The 18,335-nt window shown below is 52.5% G+C and overlaps 9 protein-coding genes across 9 annotated transcripts; 6 read left to right on the plus strand and 3 right to left on the minus strand.

Moving 5' to 3' along the window:
- Window positions 1-48: 48 nt before the first annotated feature.
- On the plus strand, window positions 49-1,218 carry N7458_002440 (uncharacterized protein; the record flags this gene model as incomplete). The annotated part of the gene is made up of 1 exon (XM_056905823.1): window positions 49-1,218. The coding sequence occupies one exon, from the start codon at window positions 49-51 to the stop codon at window positions 1,216-1,218; it is 1,170 nt and encodes a 389-aa protein (XP_056769930.1).
- A 2,213-nt stretch (window positions 1,219-3,431) lies between these two features.
- Window positions 3,432-6,921, plus strand: phoC (uncharacterized protein; the record flags this gene model as incomplete). The annotated part of the gene is made up of 6 exons (XM_056905824.1): window positions 3,432-3,515; window positions 3,630-3,758; window positions 3,842-3,892; window positions 3,955-6,406; window positions 6,475-6,644; window positions 6,706-6,921. Coding segments are annotated over 6 exons (3,102 nt in total), but the record flags the coding sequence as incomplete, so codon positions are not given.
- Window positions 6,922-7,628: 707 nt separating this feature from the next.
- N7458_002442 (uncharacterized protein) lies at window positions 7,629-8,483 on the minus strand (the record flags this gene model as incomplete). The annotated part of the gene is made up of 2 exons (XM_056905825.1): window positions 7,629-7,780; window positions 7,865-8,483. The coding sequence occupies 2 exons, from the start codon at window positions 8,481-8,483 to the stop codon at window positions 7,629-7,631; spliced, it is 771 nt and encodes a 256-aa protein (XP_056769932.1).
- Window positions 8,484-9,328: 845 nt separating this feature from the next.
- On the plus strand, window positions 9,329-10,309 carry N7458_002443 (mitochondrial 54S ribosomal protein uL3m; the record flags this gene model as incomplete). Its single annotated transcript, XM_056905826.1, has 1 exon — window positions 9,329-10,309. The coding sequence occupies one exon, from the start codon at window positions 9,329-9,331 to the stop codon at window positions 10,307-10,309; it is 981 nt and encodes a 326-aa protein (XP_056769933.1).
- A 298-nt stretch (window positions 10,310-10,607) lies between these two features.
- N7458_002444 (cytochrome c oxidase assembly factor 1 family protein) lies at window positions 10,608-11,447 on the minus strand (the record flags this gene model as incomplete). Its single annotated transcript, XM_056905827.1, has 2 exons — window positions 10,608-10,697; window positions 10,821-11,447. The coding sequence occupies 2 exons, from the start codon at window positions 11,445-11,447 to the stop codon at window positions 10,608-10,610; spliced, it is 717 nt and encodes a 238-aa protein (XP_056769934.1).
- A 38-nt stretch (window positions 11,448-11,485) lies between these two features.
- Window positions 11,486-12,176, plus strand: N7458_002445 (uncharacterized protein; the record flags this gene model as incomplete). The annotated part of the gene is made up of 3 exons (XM_056905828.1): window positions 11,486-11,626; window positions 11,702-12,023; window positions 12,082-12,176. 3 exons carry the CDS (start codon window positions 11,486-11,488, stop codon window positions 12,174-12,176), a joined length of 558 nt encoding a protein of 185 aa, XP_056769935.1.
- Window positions 12,177-12,414: 238 nt separating this feature from the next.
- On the minus strand, window positions 12,415-14,756 carry N7458_002446 (putative JmjC domain protein; the record flags this gene model as incomplete). The annotated part of the gene is made up of 2 exons (XM_056905829.1): window positions 12,415-14,414; window positions 14,492-14,756. The coding sequence occupies 2 exons, from the start codon at window positions 14,754-14,756 to the stop codon at window positions 12,415-12,417; spliced, it is 2,265 nt and encodes a 754-aa protein (XP_056769936.1).
- A 907-nt stretch (window positions 14,757-15,663) lies between these two features.
- On the plus strand, window positions 15,664-16,920 carry N7458_002447 (putative para-hydroxybenzoate-polyprenyltransferase Coq2; the record flags this gene model as incomplete). Its single annotated transcript, XM_056905830.1, has 1 exon — window positions 15,664-16,920. One exon carries the CDS (start codon window positions 15,664-15,666, stop codon window positions 16,918-16,920), a length of 1,257 nt encoding a protein of 418 aa, XP_056769937.1.
- A 387-nt stretch (window positions 16,921-17,307) lies between these two features.
- Window positions 17,308-17,907, plus strand: N7458_002448 (monothiol glutaredoxin GRX5; the record flags this gene model as incomplete). Its single annotated transcript, XM_056905831.1, has 3 exons — window positions 17,308-17,331; window positions 17,406-17,685; window positions 17,753-17,907. 3 exons carry the CDS (start codon window positions 17,308-17,310, stop codon window positions 17,905-17,907), a joined length of 459 nt encoding a protein of 152 aa, XP_056769938.1.
- Between the last annotated feature and the right edge of the window lie 428 nt (window positions 17,908-18,335).

An 18,335-nucleotide genomic window follows, 5' to 3' on the forward strand; every position in this document is an offset into this window, starting at 1 on the left:
CACTGAATTTCATTTGCCATTGCATTCGTCAATTCAAATCTATTCGTCATGACGACTCTCGGCGGCTCGACCAAGGCCGACTCGACCGTCCAGTCGGAACCGGCCTCAGTGACTCCAACAACCGAATCGACCTCTTCTTCAGCGGTCCCAACGACGAGCACCACCACCAGTGAACATACGACTAGCACAACTAGCACCCCGTCGACATCTTCCACTTCCACCTCTACCACTTCCTCGACTACTTCGGTGCCGACTACCACGTCTACTACGTCGTCCAGGACCTCCTCCACGACTACTCCCACTCCTACGTCTACGTCTTCTACGTCCTCGACTACGTCGACTGCCGAGTCTACAACCTCCTCTTCAACGGTCGTGGTTGTGACGCAAACGCAAACGGATTCCTCGACCACGAGCACCGGATCTTCTACTATCGCCTCGCCGACCTCAACTAATTCCGTTGCTCTAGCCACCTCAACTGCGGGCGCCAGCAGTGGCCTCTCCTCTGGCGGCAAGATTGCCGTTGCCGTTGTTGTCCCCGTCGCTTCTGTCGCTTTGATCATTCTGCTCGCGCTCTGGTTCTGGCGCAAGCGCAAGGCGAACAAGGCTGCCGAGGAAGAGCGCCGTAAAGAAGTTGAGGAATATGGCTTCAACCCGAACAACGATCCCACTCTGCCTGGCATGATGGCTGCCGGTAGTGTCGCCCCCAAGGACGACGTGTCCGGATACCGTGGCTGGGGTACCACCTCTGCCGGTCGCAAAGCCTCTACCAATCTGTCTAGCGGCATGGGCATGGCCATGTCCGAAGGAAGCGGTGCCTACCACCACGCCGCAACCCCCAGCGAAGGTACTGTGCAGTACTCGGAAGGTACTCATCCTGACTCGGGCGAGGTTGAGCCCGTTGGCGTGCTGGGTGCCGTTCCCGTTGCGGCCAACACCCGCAATGGCGACATCCACCGTGGACCCTCCAATGCTTCTTCGGCGTACTCGGCTGCCAACCAGTCTGAGGCTTCGGAAGAGAGTCACATGTCGGCGGGCCACCCGGCGACCGGCTACTACGGGGATAATCCCTATTATGGTGAGATGAACAACCACGGTGCTTATGGTGGTGAGGACTACCAGCCTGTCATCCGCGATGTCCAAGCGCGCCGTAACACGCGCATCGAGAATCCCGCGGTCTACCCGCGGTCCGGCAACGCTGGCATTGCTCAGAATTTCTAGTTCTAGGCTTTTCTAGTTCCAGTTTTTGACTCTTTGCCTGTCTCTCCTGCATACTCTGCATTCGCCATGATTGTGATCCCGCGTTTTCTCGTTGCCTCTTGAACAAAAAAAGCTTGGCATATTTCTTGCACACACATACACCGTACCCTTTCTCCATGAAAACCACCGCCGATGTCACTCTTTTTTTTTTTTTCCTTGGTACGGGGGCAGCCTCCTGTAACTTTTGCTGTTTCGTCGGTTCCAGGCTAACTCCTCTTGTCTCTCTTTTGATTCCCGGCGTGATGGACATTCGCTTCGCCATGTTATTATTGACCTCATATCTCTTTTTTTTCCAAGGCGGGAGAATCCCGTCCTTTTTTCTTGTCATTGCTGACTTTCATAATTGACTGAATTGTCTGGATTACTTGATTCTCCATTGAATCGATCTTTTTTTCTCTTCGCTCTTCTTCGTTCTTCTTCCTCTCCCCACCCCCCCCGTTTCACTGTTGATTTTGCTCTGATATATCCTGGCATTTGGTCCTGTCATCTACTGCTGTTCGTCTCTTTTTGTGTTTCCTTGTGTATTGGCCTCTGCCCCCCGTTGCATCATGTATATCCACAGCGCTGTGGCACCGGAATTTCTGGGCCATGGAAGGTGTCTGGCCCGGGGGCTTTTCGTTTTTTGCCCTCTCTGTTTCTTCTGTCTCTTTGTCATATCTCAAATGGCCTGTGTATAGGTTCTTGTGAAGCCAATGAAGCAGAGTATTCTGATCAGTTACTTGTGAGGTGTGGTCCAAGGTAATATTCGTGCGGAGCTAGAGCTGGTTAGTATGGTAGTAGATCCCACTTGCTAGACATCATGCTATAATATTCACGGCGCATTATTATTCATCGGCATCGATCGACTCCAGCTGGACGCGTTCACCCTCCTGTTCCGGTCTAGTTCGGGCCGAATGGCCCGCGATGCTTCGGCCAGCAGTGCGGGAAGAATCGGTCGTGAATCGTTGATCGGGTGGGAGAACGCAGAAGTATGGAGTCTGATGGAGGCGTTATGGGGAACTCGGTAGTGACAGATGCATTTGTCAGAGGGAAGCTAAGGGAAAAGACGCGAATGCAAGCGATGTGCACTGCCACGAGGTTGGGTTTAATTCGTTAGCCACAAGCATTTTGTCGACGAGTTGCTTCGCCTGAGTTGGCCAACCTCACTACGGGTTTCGTTTTAGCGAGGTCGCGGAGTTGCGGAGGCGAGAAGTACCGAGGGACGGGCGACAGGACTGAGGACTGTCCTAACTATGAGGAAGGCCACGAAGTAACATTGTAGTTAGTCGTCCTTACTAGTTAACGAAGTTAGTTCACTAACTTCCGACTCTCTACTTGGTCCCTAACTTAGTTCGAGCGGCCCCATTTACCAGATTAAGTCAGCAACCAGCACCCAAAACGTGCGCGGACGGATCCTCCTGATTGGCACACCCGCAGCTCCCCACTTCCGGCTTAAGTTGAACCTCCAAATTTCCCAGACCAGTCCGGTTGACTGGACTATTCAGTACTGCGGTATTCCCGTTGGGTTGCTGCTCCCTGGTGCCTTTGGATGATTCCTCTCGGAGAGTACGAAGAACGACCGCTGACACGACTCAACCCCTCCTTCTTTGCCTGAACTGCACCGAGAACCCAAAGGTAGCTCCAAGCTTCCTCTCTCTCTCTCTCTCTTCCTCTTCCTCTCTATCCCCGCGTGTAACCTCACTAGTCAAAGACCCTGGAAATCTGGGATGCGCCTCTTCGTCGTTTATCCTATTATTCTGTCATACACCCGGTGACACACACCTCTGTCCCACCATCATCATTCCCCACCTTTCTCCCTGCTGCTGCTGTTGCTGTCGCTGCAGGCCCACCTCCCCCTCGACTCGAGGCCCGCGGAAACTGTCCTGGATTCCTCTCCTCTCCTTCTTCTTCTTCTTCTTCTCTCTTCTCTTTCTCTCTTTCTTACCTCTCCGTGCCTCAACCTGCCTACCTCCAATTCGGTTACTTTCTCCCCTACGCTTCCGTCGTGAGAACAAGCGACGAGAACGATCTCCCGCTATCTTCCACCTCGATCCCGGGACCGAGCGCCCCGCCTCGCAGACTCTCAGTCTTGAGAGAGCGCGCCTGCGAAGATGTAAGCTCCCGCCGGCCCCTTGCAGCGATGACAACCCTCCCCCGTTTGATCCCGGACACTGATGGCTGATTCTCCCTGCAGGAAGTTCGGTAAACAGATCCAGCGCCGGCAGCTCGATCTTCCCGAATATGCGGCCAGCTTCGTCAACTACAAGGCGCTGAAAAAGGTGTGCTTTACCCCCCGCCTCGTCTCTCGTTGGAATAGCGCTGGGTAAGCCCAGGCTGTTCTAATGGTTCTATTACGAATGCCCCACCGAGTGCACTGCTAACCTCGTCCGCAGCTCATCAAGCAACTCAGCGCCACACCTACTATCCCCGCGCAGAGGACCGCAGAGGAAATCGCCCAAGATGGCACGCTGGATCCCCAGGCTGCCCTCCGCGCGAACAAGGAGGTGTTCTTCTTCCGCTTGGTAAGCTGATGAGCCTTCCATTTTCAGTCCTGCGTAGCTGGTCCTTTCCATTTAGTACGGTTCTGTTAATGTACGCAAAACAGGAGCGGGAGATTGAAAAAGTCAACATCTTCTATCTTCAGAAAGAATCAGAGGTATGTTGGATGCTTTGCGCTCATGCGATTCTCCCGAAGCATACTCACATAAAACAACCTAGTTCTCCCTACGCTTGAAAACGTTAGTCGACAAGAAGCGCGTGATCCAGTCGCGATCTGTCTCCAATTCCAAAGCCCCGTCGAATTTTGTGGCACTTTTCGAAGGATTCCAGCAATTCGATGGAGATCTGAACAAATTGCAGCAATTCGTCGAGATTAACGAGACCGCCATGTCCAAGATCCTGAAGAAATGGGACAAGACGTCCAAATCTCGCATGAAAGAGCTGTATCTGCACCGCGCAGTCGAAGTACAACCTTGTTTCAACCGCGAGGTCCTTCGGGACCTCTCGGACCGGGCCACTACCGCTCGGTTAGAATTGGAGGCGTGGGCGGAGGGAGAGAACCTACAGTTCGATACTTCGCGACCGATTGAGCGTGCTATGGCACCCTTTGGTACGGAGGAAGAGGAACTGGATCTTCAAGTCCTGCAATCGGCCTCCACTGGAAACCTGCAGACCCTGCGGGAGTGGGTTGCAAAGCTGCACTCCTTCCCAGATGCCCGAGACCGGGCTACAAGGGCCTTCCTGAACGCGATCAATGGCTCCGCCGACGAGGTCCTTGGCCTTCTTCTGGAGAGTGGCTTGGTCGACATCCATGCCGAGGATGACATCAATGAGAGAAACTGTCTCCACGAGGCTGCAATCTCTGGACGAGACTTTGTCTTCAAAGCCGGCCTTGCAACCGGGGTGGATTTCTCCATGTCCGATGTCTATGGACGCATTCCTCTACACTACGCGTGTATGCACGGTCGAGTGGATATGGTGCGGGAGCTGCTGGCGGCTGGCCCGCAAACGGTGGATGTGATGGATCATGATAATTTCACCCCTTTGATCCACAGCATTGTCAAGGGTCAGCTCGCGTGTGCTGAGCAGGTGCTTTATAGTAACGCTCGGATCGATCCAGCTTCTGAATCGGATCATATCCCGCTCAATTTGGCCTGCCAACATGGCTCCCTCCCGATTGTGAAGATGCTCCTCGAACGCAAGGCCCGCTTGCTGCCCGATGCCGAGGGTCTCTACCCCCAGCATATGGTGGCCCGGGCTTCCCAATCACCAGATCTTCTCCTCCTGCTGAAGCAGCACGGTGCCGATCTAGACCAACGTGACAAACTGTATCAGTGGACACCCCTCTTCCATGCTGCAAGCGAAGGCTGCGTACCGTGCCTGCGGACGCTTCTTGAACTGGGCGTGGATGCGAAGGTGGCTGATGAGAAGGGCTTGTCGGCCATGTACTATGCCGCGTGGGAAGGGCATTTGGAGTGTATGTTGCTTCTGTGGGCTCAACCATCGCACGCGCGCCCATCTCAGCGGCCGTTGGATCTCCTAAATGGCGTGCAGTTCCAGGAGCCCGGCCTGATGGAGGGTTCTGGAGCTATGCGTCGTGCCAGCTCTGCTGATATGGATATTGCTGATGGCATCCCTGACCTGGAACTCCCTCCACCGATCATCCCTCTTCGTCGTTATGGTCACAACTTCCTGGACAAGAAGGTCTTTGTCCAGCTTCTCTTCGACCAAGGCAACTCTGGCTCCATTGCCTTTGAACAGGCCGGTCGCCACCCTGCAGCCCGTCTGACTATCTCCTCCAAACTCTCTGATCTCATCCCCCGCACTATTGTTCTTCCCATCCAAGATGATTCTCGAACGATTTCCTTCCATGTGGATAATTTGGATACCTTTGCTGTCGACTTTGAGATTTTCCCGACGTTTGGATCCAAGGTGATTGCAAAGAGTGTGGCTTTGCCGGTGATCTTTTGCGCAGAGAAGTCCAGCACGGGTTCCTGCTGCTTGCCTCTCTTCGACCCTCGGCTCCGGGCTATTGGTCAACTGCGCTTCAACTTCCAGGTCATCAAGCCGTACCACGGTGACCCTTTGGAAATCACTCATTTCGCGACATATTGGAAGGCGACAAGTGCCGTCGACTCGGAACACAATGGTCTGGTTACCGGCTCCAGTCTGTCGGGAGACTATGTGCAGCTTTTCGTGCAGCTCACTCGTGACCGCGTACCAGTCCTGTACCCACAGTTCATGATCAACCATCACGGAATCGATATCCCCGTGTGTCGGTTGTCATATGCTCAGTTCCAGGCAATTGGTGCGGAGCGGGGCGTCAATCAACAAGAGATCTCGCAGTTCTTGGAGACACAAGCTGTCAACGACATGCCGCAGACCCATCGCCTCCTGGCTGCATCCTTTATGTCTCTGCGGGAGGTCCTGCGGCAGCTCCCGATTGACGTGAACGTCAATCTCTCCGTTCTCTACCCCTCCAGTAACGAGGAGAAATCTCTTGACTTGACCTCTCTGGCCGATGTCAACAGCTTTGCCGACGCCATCCTGACTGATGTCTTTGATCATGCCCGTGTCGCTCGCGAGAAGAGCCCTGACTTTATGCGCTCCGTCGTCTTCACCTCATATAACCCCAATATTTGCACTGCGCTCAACTGGAAGCAGCCCAACTGTAAGCTTTTGACCTTTGAGTGACTTGCCATGATCATGATCATCATCAGACTAACATGTTTTCTCTAGACCCGGTTCTCCTTTGCAACGACCTTGGCCAAATTCGGGACCTTGCTGGCGATGTGGATGCACTGCCTCATGTGAACAGTAGCGGCCGCGCCTCAATGTCGATCAAGGAGTCCGCGCGTATCGCTCAGAGTAACAACTTTATGGGTCTGATTTGCCGGTCAAGCCTTCTGGTACGTCGATATCTTTTCTAGCCTCGGTGATAGTTCTCTTTACTAATCTATGTACGTTCAGAACGTCGTCCCCGCTCTCGTGGAGACTATCAAAGAACTTGGCCTCGTACTGGTGGGCGACACCTGCGACGAGACTGGGCAACCTGACCGCAGCGATGGCCTTTCCTCTGCCAATGCCATGGGCGTGGCCGAGTGGGCGTACCGAATGCCAGACGGCGTGAACGGCGTGATGAAAGCCAACGGCATCCTCCGATTCAACGATATGATCGATATGTGACCGCCACCTACATTTGCATCACCCTCCATGCCCTGGATATCTTTCTCCCTGAACCTGTTCCAATACGTTGCAATCCAACATTCCCATTACCCTCTGAGACGAAGGCCACGAGTTTCTAGTATTTATTTCCTCTTGAATCATGTCTCTACGATTTTTCTATTCCCTTTTCATTGCTTTGGCTATCGGGTCTGTCCAGTGCCAAGTCCAGTTAAAATACCGGATCATCATGTTTGTTTCCCCATCTTCTGCTTGACTCCAATCTAAAAGTGCGGACTACATATTTTCTTTTTCTGAAGCGAGTTGCAATCTCAATCCTCTCGATCTTTTGGCACGTGTGGTTTCTCCTTTTTCGTCCCATCTTCTGCTGGCGCTGAGAATAGATGGTTGATGGCCTTTTTTCCTTTTGCACCTGCTAGGCTTCCTCGTCTAGCCCGTGGTCTGGGTGTGTATCATAACCCTGTAGATTGATTGATTGCTGATGATGTTTGATGATTATGATTGAGGGGAGGATCACACAAAACTTTGTGCGCCGGTTTAGATCTAAAATGGCTATGAGAATTAATGTACAATGTGAACCACCATCCCACCACGTGTTGGGTCATCGCCCGCTATGCTATACAGTAAATCATTCCCCTCCGTCTATAAAAGTCTCTTGTACTCGTATTTATACTCGTACTTGCAGGTGCCGATGCTGGTCCTGGTGCTGTTTAGGTGCTCTTCGGCTTGCGCTTGCCGATATCCCAGCCCCAGCGCCGCAGGACCTTGACAATCTTGGGCGTCACGGCCGCCGTGAGCGGGACACGGATGAAAATCAAGGTCTTGTGGACGGCATACGCCAATGCCAACTGAGTCCATATACCTAGCAAGTCAAAAGGCATTAGCAAATAAGAATCGGACGAAATGGATAGGAAAAGGAGAGAAAAAGAGAAAAAGAGAGACATACTGGCTTCCTCCATACTCGCCTCCTCCGCCTGCACAAGCGCACCACCCTCCCCAGCACTTTCAACCCTCCCACCCTCCTCCTCCCCCTCCTTCTGCGGCCAAACAGACCGGAACACGTCCTTGGCAGATTGAACCACCACATGCTCCCAATGCCCAATCCGCTCCACGCCCAGCAATCGCACCGCGACAAAACAGAACGGGAAGTCTAGCGCCGATAATCCCAGGTAGACCCCCAGCGCGGCCCAGCCGTATTCTCGGGACAAGGTGCGTAGACGCTCCGAGAGCGAGCCCCCTTGTTTGGGGGTCTGCGTGGACTGGGCATTGGAAGAGGAGTTGGAGTTGGCGCGGCGAGTGGTGCGGCTTGGAAGGTGTAGTGTTCGAGGACGGAGGGGTGGACTCGATCGGGTGGGAGTGCTGAGGCGGCTTGTTAGGGAGGCGAAGGTGCGTCGAGTTGTGAGTGTTGTCGTTCTTGTTGAGTTGGATTGGCCGGTCAGAAGGGCTTGTCGTGTTAGGGCCAGTGTTTGCGATGGGGAGAGTCGGGTTCCGCGAAGGCTGGTGCGTTGCAGGAGCTCTGCTGGTTGCGCGAGCCAGCGCGAGAAGAGCGACGGCCGGAGAGTCATTTGTTTTTTGTGCTTGTTCAGGTCTTTGGGTGGTAACTGGTGTTTCTCGTTTTGGGAGGGATGGGTAGGGTGGAAGGGAAGAGAGTCGTGTATAGTTCAGGTCGTCTGGAGGATTCTTTTTGTCGATCCTTTTCCCGGCGATTTCGGCCGCCGCGCTTCCGATCGTTGCGTTGCTCGGAGTTTAGCGGGTTTGCAGGCTGATGGCTTGAGGTTTGGGGGCCGCATGAGGCGAAGGAGATGGATTTGGATGGGGTTTGGTGTGCTTAACACCGGATCAGTGACTCATTTTGTATATATTCCCTGTGGGTGATGTGTTGGTTTATTATTATTGTCATTGGGTAGCTGCTTGCTGGTTACGTAGCTCTGTATACTTCGACTAGGACTTGAGTGTCTGTCGGGGTTGGTAGATCAGCCGGAACCCCTTCCGGATTCATGAACTGATTTGGGCTCATTATATTCGAGATCAACTAATAGGAAGCGATCTGTAAAAGAAATTGAGTATCCAAAACAGTGAGTGCATGATTAAATGGTCTTCCCATAGTTACTGACTGGCATTGTTAGTGCTGGGATCTGGGCTTAGAGTATGACCGTAGAAGTTGGGGCATTTGATACTATCTCGAGCATTTTGAATGCTTAATAGTCTGTCTCTCTTTATATTTTAATTCAATAAAACATCCAACTATAATATCCAGTCCGAATAACTCCCAAATTATGTGATATGCTCCGGTTGGTGTATACTTCGAATGGGCGTGGAGATGCTTACCTCAGCCAGCGGGCAAATTCCCGAAAACTTCAGAAACGAACATCTCCTTCGACATCTCAACAAACTCCCCCCCCCAAAAAGCATGGCGCCCCGACTTCCTGGAGGGCTACTCCAGCTCTCCCAGTCCCTCTGGGATGCCCAATTGATCGTGCCCCATATCTCTGTACGAAACTTCGGCATTCGGTCCCTCAATCCCCCCAAGCCCAGCCGCTTCAACAACCACCCCGACCTGCCCATCCTCGAATCCACGTCTACCGCCGCGCTTCGCCGCAAGGCTTATTCGCTTCCCCTTCGAACTGGTGCGATCGGAATCAAGAAGGGCATGACGGCCATCTTCGACACTGAAACCGGCAAGCGCATCCCCTGCACCGTCCTGCAGCTCGACCGCGTCGAGGTCGTCTCCCACAAGACCCGTCAAAAGCATGGTTATTTCGCCGTCCAGGTCGGTGCCGGCTGGAAACACCCCAGCAACGTGCCCAACTCCCTGCTCGGCCATTTTTCTGCCAACAGCATCTCGCCCAAGCGCCATGTCTTCGAGTTCCGTGTCAAGGATGAGGCTGGCCTTCTCCCCGTCGGTCAGAGCATTCAGGCCAATTGGTTCCAGGAGGGCCAGTATGTGGACGCCCGGTCGAACACGAAGGGTAAGGGATTTGCAGGTGTGATGAAGCGTCATGGCTTCCACGGTCAGGATCGCAGTCACGGTGTGAGTTTGAAGCATCGTTCGATGGGTTCTGCGGGTCCCAGTCAGGGTGGTGGTTCTCGTGTCTACCCGGGCAAGAAGATGGCTGGAAATATGGGTAACACACAAAACACTGTTCAGAATCTGAAGATTCTGAAAGTGGATGCTGAGTCTGGAATTGTGGTGGTCAGCGGTAGGTCTATCAATTACCCTCTTGCTTGCTCTTTTTCCCCGAGTCTATTCGCTAATTTGTTCGTGATTTTGTTTCCAGGTGCCATCAGCGGTCCCAAGGGTTGCGTTGTACGGATTCAGGATGCGATCAAGAAGCCATGGCCCGAGATTGCCTCGACGGAGACCGCGGACGCAGCTGCGACTGCTGCTTGATTGACGAGAAACACCCCCGTGGTTGGGTTGAGGGGACGCATTGTACTACTACTACACTATTCGCGCAGAATTGTTCACTTTGAGCGGCGTTTGTATATGATACATCAAATGATATCCTTTTCTTCTTTAATTCCCTCACTCCACCATATTCCGAGGGTTGTCCGCCAGCTCGGCTTGCCTTTCGCATACAATCAGTATCCCGTAAATGATTTGCCCTCCAAACGCCATATCCCATGCAGAAGCAGTTCTATTTGTACAAACTTCGCCTTTCCACTGTTCAACCTTCTAGCGAGTCAATTTACTCTTGGCGGAATGGGTCGGTGTTGCTATCCAGCAGCTGAACCACAGTTCCATCCTCGGTCTCCAGGCTCCATTCTTCTGTGCGGAACTATACCATTGGAATTGAAAAGAGGTTAGCCAGGTCATCTTATAGAGACGGGAAATGCACAGTCTGTATCCGAAGGGGATATATTGCGATTCCAGAATAAGAATTGCGTTCTGGGTCACTCACGAAACTCATCCGATCCGGTCGAACACTCTTGAAGCGCATCTTGCCCTGACCCTTGGTACCCTTCACCCAGAAGGAAATATTGATGCGCCCATGCAACTGATTCATCTCGCCGCTAATCCACGGAATCTGCTGCGCAAAGTAGATCTCGTCGCCGAGAATTTCACGAGCCTGCGGCGACGTGCGCAGTGCGTACAGGGTACTGCTGACCACGCTCGACGAGGATTTCTGGTAATTGAAAATGCCGAGCATGGCGGCTCCAACGGCCACCACGAAGATGGGGAGGGTCTTCAGCCAGCCCTTGCTGGTGTTGATGGTGGGCAGTTCGCGGTCTGCGCGGCGCTCCATGAGTGGCCCCGTATTGGGGCCTGGGGCGGGGATGATCGTGCGGCGAGGAGTGATTTGTCGGATGCCGGGGAGCCGGACGAGGCCAGTTCGCCTGGGAAGGGCCCGGGGAAGAAGCATTGTGAGCTTGGAGGGGAGGATATACTTATTGCGGAGGGACCGTAGAAAGAAATGCGGGAACTTTGGTGGAACGACGGAATTCGGGCGAGGCACAAAAAAGGACCAAACAGGACAAACATCGGCCTCGACGTCACGCTCGTACTTGTACTTTCCATGGATTATCATTCGACATATATCGACAGTCATTATAATCAGTTCTATCCATGGCGGCTGTAAGGCTTCGCAAAGCATTTCGATATCCAGAAGACTCGGATGAGGGCCGTGAAGAGCTCGATGAGGAGGAACAGGAACAACTGATCGAGCAGTTGCAGCGACAGAATGATGCCCGCAATGCCCAATATCATGTAAATATTGCGCTGCCTGCTAGCCAAACCGCCTTTTTCTACTCTTTCTTGGATCATACATCTAACTGCTTCTAGATCATCTTCACAAGTATTCCGCTGCTTTCAACTATTGCCTTCTTGCCGTCAGTCTTCGCAGCATCGAGCCTGACCGAATGGCTCCTATCGATCCTGGGAGTACTGTCCCTGTTAGGCACGGCCTATACCATGCGGTTGTCCCCTTTGCATCCAGATCGCAAGGGTAAGAAGCCTGTCACCGCTGAGAACGAGCGCATCACTCGACTACATTCGGCCCTTCTTCCTGTCAACGGGGCTGTATGTCTGCTGTTGACTGCCGCTTACTTTTTCGCGGGGACGGGCCCATCTTCCATTCGACCTGTTCTGTATCTGATCCCTGGAGGTATGTCTTTTGGAAAGTTATTCTCTTTGTATGACTTTGCTGATCATTTTCTTGACAGCCATGCTCGCAGCTATCTTGCTTGCCCGGGACATGATGCTCTCGGTGGATCTCTCGGCCCTGAAGAATCTGCAGTACGAGCACAAGGGCGCATAGAGACCCAACGTTCGTTGGATTTTATTCAAATTGAATAACTTTTAAGCTCGGAAATCTCATCAAAAAGTCATTATTTGTGTAGCCATAGCTAAAACACGTAAGCACAGCAAACTGTCACTTAGACATACAACGCTGCAGATGGGGGGATATCATGAGAAACTTTCAGACCGGGTCTTCAAACAATCGCTAGTAGAAACAAACAAAGACTCCTCTTTTCAATCTCACACAGCTCTTATCCTCAACCCAGGCCCATAAAGGAACCATCGAGCTCCAGGGCGGGGTCAATCGGAATCCCAGGCAGCTGATTCTCAAACACGGCCAGTGGTGGGTCGTTGACCGACTCCGCCTGTGGTGAGTCAAACCCAACGTGAATGTCATTCTCTGCCAGCTGCTGCTGTCGGCGATTCTCCTCATCGCGCCGCAAGCGCTCCAAACGACCCGCATTGTCGTCCCCGAATGTTTTGAGCAAGGCCAAATTCGACAAGCGCATATTGACCAAGGACTCGACACTGCGTGGGTCCGCAATCTTGCGCGTGTCGTGGCCGAGTAGAATGTTGAAGGGTTGATGAGGTTTCATACTCTCATCTAACCGACAGCTTGAGCAGTTGCAGATCTTGCGGCATTTTGGGCACAACCAGTGAGGGCGTTGCATGGCATCTAGAGGAAGCATGTCGAATGACCTGAACAGGCTGCCATAGCAGTAGTACAGGTTGCATTTTTCACATGCAGCTAGCTTCCATAAGCATTCGGAAGTCTTACACATATGACATCGGCCTTTTCCGCTTGGGGCCTTGGTCCCATTGGACTTCCTTCTCTTCCGAGCCCGCGAGTCGGTATCGGACCCTTCGTCCTCACTGGGTGTTGCTGCCTTAATCTCCTTCGGCTGCTTGTAATCCACCCAGGGCCGTAAATCCATCTGCTCCTGACAGATCTCCGCCAAAGACTTTCGGCCCAGCTCAGATCGGGCAACCAGCAAAGTAGGTGGATGTTTGATCTTGGGATCTCGATCGCCTTGCTCAAAGGCAATAATCTGCTGCCGCCAGGACTCATGTCGGCCGGTCAGTTGTTTCCATGGAAATTGCTCCACCCATTTGAATTTGGAGATGCACTGGCAACTCCGTCCCAACACGTAACAGTCCATACAGATGTCATACGTATCATCGCCCTCTCCCACGCACCAAGGACAGGTCAAAAATCGGTTGAAGATGTTACACCGACAATAAGAGCATGTGATGTTGCTCTCAAACTTCTCAAACTCGATGTTTTTCGCCGCGGGGGATTTCTTTGAGAAGCTTTCGGATAACAGGATGTCGGTGTAGATAATGAACAGCCGGTGAAAATCTTCTTGTAGCGTTCGGACCTCTGGGTGGGAGGATGCTGGAGCCTTCCGCAGGAGTTCTGAATACCGTTCAAGAGCGTAATAGACAATGGCTTTGTTTTTGTATTGCTCATCACGACAGATCATGCGAGCATTACCCAGCGCCTCGTCGAATGCCATCTCTAGTGTCTCGACGGTGGTTCTGTTCCAAGCCACCTTCATTGTCCTGGTCCCACGGTTCCAGACTTGGTGAGCAGCTAGAGGGGGGACAAGGATAAGGTCCCCTGGGTTTTGCTCAACCACATAGGTGGTGAAGGGCGCACATTTCCAGGCATTCAACTGCGCAAAATGGTTCTCAAGGTCAAGATTATGGCCGAGCATTGACATCCAGTATTCTGACACAATGCGACGATCTTGGGTCCCAGTCATCAGCCAGATTGACGAACCAGGTCGAGTTTGTTTGCCATGTTCATATGACCCATCAGAAGCCTCAACCATCAGGTTATGTCCCAGACTGGCACACATTTCCTGATGTGCTGGGGTGTAGGTCCCCTCGTGCCCGATGTAGCACATGAGATTCTGTGCTCTCATGGCTTCAGGAAGACAGCCCATCAAGTCACCTGCTCGAGCCACTACCTCCCCTTGTGGAGTTTGAGGGGGATCAGGGAACTGAGAGATAGGCGATTTGGGGCCCTTCAGGGGGGACTGATTCAGGTAGAAGAAATCGGAAGGAATGAGCTTTTCCAGAGCTTTGTGCCATTCGTCTGGGCAGTCAATATCCTTCAGGTACAACCGTTGAATGTTGGAACGGGCGTAGGTGGAGGATGTGATAGGGTCCGTCAGGATCGACATGTTTTTGAGGTAATGCCCCAGGGTTAAGGGCAGATTCGCCCGCTTGCCCAAATCTCTGGCGTCGTATGCTTTGAAAGGAGGCACAAGTCAGAAGTAATCTTCAAAGAAAAAAGAATCAAGATCCAGGGGCTGGGGAACCACCTACTTTGACTCGCATAATGCTGCTGTAGCCATTTCTCCGAGAAAAGACTCTTGTCCAGGCACTTGTCAAACCCTGTGATCACGAGTGGAAGTCCCAGCTTCACAACATGGGTGATGACAAATAACTCAAGCACCTCTCGGGGATACTGATTGATGGAATCATAAGGTATCCTCTTCGCAAATTCAAACCGTGGGGATGCTCGAACTTCTTCCTGAATATCCAGGTGCGGTGGAAAGGGCTCAAAAACTGCTCGCGAACGCTGAATCATCGCGACTCGGTACGGCTGTATGGCGGGGAGTATTACACAGGGACGGACTTGTGGCTAGAGCAAACAACGCCGATATCTGTGTCAGAAATGTACATGACCAGATGATCTGTGATACTAGCAGAATCATGTGTTATCCTTCATGCTCAATGCGACGGTCGGAAGAGGTGTAGGTGCGGGGAGTAGAGACTCACTCTTGCGCCAAAGCCCAAGATTTCAGAAGATGGGACAAGACCAGGGCAAGGAAGATGGGATGGTGTAGAGGGGAAGATTGTGATTTAGCTGCTGGATCGGATGTCTGAAGGTCTGGAGGTCTGAAAAGCTAAGGATCTGAAGATTCGCAAGTCGCTCTTGCCCGCAGATTTCCAGAGGCACAGGCGCGTCGCGTAGCCTCAGGCACAAAGGTACTGGAGAAGCAGGTGGAAGAGGAGGATAGGATGGAGCAGCTCAAAGAAAAATGATTGAGGAGGAGAAAGACAGAGCGAAAGGGAAGAAGAACAAGAGTGGTAGAGGTGAGTGATGGGAGGTGAGGAAAGAAAGAAATGGATCCAAGAATCTCTGTCTCTGTCACTGAACCCTCCGCCATCTGCCAAACTCTCCAAACTCCAACTTCTCAAAGCCGATCCTCAGTGGACCCAGTCCTCGACTGCCCAAAAGGGTTTAGACCCATCGCGGCCAATTTTTTGATTGAGCCCGCATTTCAAAATAATCCACATGCTTGAGGATTCCGATAACGACGGTATCGCAGCTTTCTCGGAGGTTTGGTGATCTCCAGCCTGTGGCACCCTGCTACTCTCTTCTCGACTGCACCCAACATCGCGGTGTAAATATGCATCAATAGCGCCCTGCCAAATTGACACAAAGATTCCCACCTGAATCCTATCCTCTCCTTCTCTCTCCTCCGGTCGCTATGCCGCTCTCGACTTCGAGCTCCCAGTTGTTCCGACGCGCGCAATTGCTTCAACGCTGCCACTATATTCAATCCCCCATTGGTAGCCGATACCATGGCCGTCTATCCACCTCTCTGGCATCTCAATTGAACCCGACAAAGCCAACGGGCTCTTCCTCTCCTTTACATCTTCACACTGCGAAATCATTGGCGATTATATCGCGGCATAATGGGCAGGGATATTACTCCACGGCGACAGCCACCTCCATCGACGCCAATTCGAAGGAACCCAATCCGGCCACTCATTATGTCCCGCCCCAGACGGGTCTGGTTGCCTTGTTACCCAAGTCATGGATCCCTTATGCCGAATTGGTCCGCTTGGACAAGCCCACGGGCACCTACTATCTCTTCTTCCCAACCCTCTTTTCCACCCTTCTCGCCGCTCCAATGGCCGGTGTAGCACCGCTGCAGGTTCTGGGCACGGTTGGGCTCTTTTTCACTGGCGCCTTGATTATGCGGGGTGCAGGATGCGCGATCAATGACCTATGGGACCGAAATCTAGACCCCCATGTGGAACGCACCAAGTTCCGACCTATTGCCCGTGGAGCAATCTCGCCTCGGAATGCAATCTGGTTCACGGGGAGTCAACTGCTAGCGGGACTCGGAGTTCTCCTTCAGTTCCCCTCCCAATGCCTCTGGTACGGCATCCCGAGTCTGCCCATTGTCGTGGCTTACCCTCTGGCCAAGCGAGTCACCAACTACCCTCAGGCAGTCCTAGGCCTCGCCTTCTCATGGGGCGCTATCATGGGCTTCCCGGCTCTGGGAGTTGATTTGCTTGCCAACCATGACGCTCTGATGGCTGCGGGGGCATTATATACCAGCTGTATTTCCTGGGCTGTTTTGTACGATATGATCTACGCACATATGGATATCAAGGATGACGTCGCTGCCGGCATCAAATCCATCGCCCTGCGTCACGAGCACAACACCAAGGCCGTTCTTAGTGGGTTGGCGGTTGCCCAGGTATCTCTCCTCGGTGCGGCGGGCATTGCTATGGGCTGTGGACCCGTCTTTTTTGCTGGCAGCTGCGGCAGCGCCATTCTTACTCTGGGCTTGATGATCTGGAAGGTCCAGCTGAAGAGCGTTTCCAACTGCTGGTGGTGGTTCAAGAATGGATGTCTATTGACGGGCGGTGGCATTAGCTTGGGACTTGTCGGGGAGTATGCTGCGCAGGACTTTGGGTTGTATGATAAAAGGGAGCTCTCGAAGTCCGAGTGAACGCAGTGTATACTATATAGAATGTAAGATTAAGGATTAAGAGATTTGAGGAACTCGAATGTGACTGGCCACGGATGCTCTCTCCTCGACTATATTGGACATTCACGGTATTTTAGTGTGATATGTGCGAAGACTATTAATAAAAGCCATTAGTCTAGGAATGACTAGAATGAAGTACAATAAACATCTAAATCATGTACAGAGTACTTCATATCGGATGTACTGTCTGTATTGTCGTGGTGGGGCCCATCGACGTAATGGCAGCCAACGAGTGCTTAAATAATACCAAATTACCAAACCGTCCTCCGCCCGAACTAAACTGCCCCCCGGTCGCCTCCAAACTCTCCGATCTTCCTTCTCCTCGGCATCATATCCACAAAAGCAATAATGTTCTCCCGTACAGCTTTCTCGGTAGGCCATCTCTGCTGTCTGATGGTTTCTTCCTCGTCCGATCAAGCTACTAACATCACATTCACCTCTTGCAGGCCTTCCGCCCGATCTCACGGCCCTCATCGCTGAACGCCGTCCGTTCCCCGGCCTTCGCGCTTCCCTCGGTCCTCCATGCCCGTCTCCTGTCCTCCGAGACTCGGGCGGCCATTGACAAGGCTGTGGCCTCGGCACCCGTCGTCCTGTTCATGAAGGGTACCCCCGAAACTCCCCAGTGTGGTTTCTCCCGCGCGAGCATTCAGATTCTGGGTCTGCAGGGCGTGGACCCTAAGAAGTTTGTCGCTTTCAACGTGCTGGAGGACCCTGAGCTGCGTCAAGGTGAGTGATGTCTGAGTTGATCGGGGTTGTACGCTTAGCGGGAAAGCTGATTTCTCTCGGCATTCAGGCGTGAAGGAATACTCGGACTGGCCGACCATTCCTCAATTGTACCTCGACAAGGAGTTTGTTGGAGGATGCGATATTCTGATGTCCATGCACCAGAACGGAGAGCTCGCGAAGATGCTCGAGACCAAGGGTGTCCTGGTTGCCGCGGATCAATAAATGGAAGTGGCCGCCGCATAGCCTCGGGTTGGATATAATTGATACCCCATTCCCGTTGCGGGTTGGTGATTTTGATCACCGTGTAAAATAATCGGATTCTGCTTGTCTACAGTATTCATATACCTTCTCCTACTCTTGCGATCTACGTGATCATATCTGTTTCGGAGATGCCAACCGTCGGAGCTATACGGCGGATAATGAAATTGCAACGATCAGGGTTGTTAGACTGGAAAATGCCGGGAAACTGGATATCGAGGAATCTCTCGCTCCTTTCTATTGCTGAATTATTAAGCGCATGCTAGAACTGTACTATGCACAATGTGAATCATATATACCCATCCCCTACAAACCCAGTTATTGAAGCCCAGCACATGTATAGCAGGCATCGGGGGACTTTTCTTTCCAGGCAGTTGTTGCTGCGAGAGGAA

Source organism: Penicillium daleae (genome assembly GCF_028827525.1).
Source record: "Penicillium daleae strain IBT 16125 chromosome Unknown utg000002l_segment0_segment0, whole genome shotgun sequence".
NCBI lineage: Eukaryota > Fungi > Ascomycota > Eurotiomycetes > Eurotiales > Aspergillaceae > Penicillium > Penicillium daleae.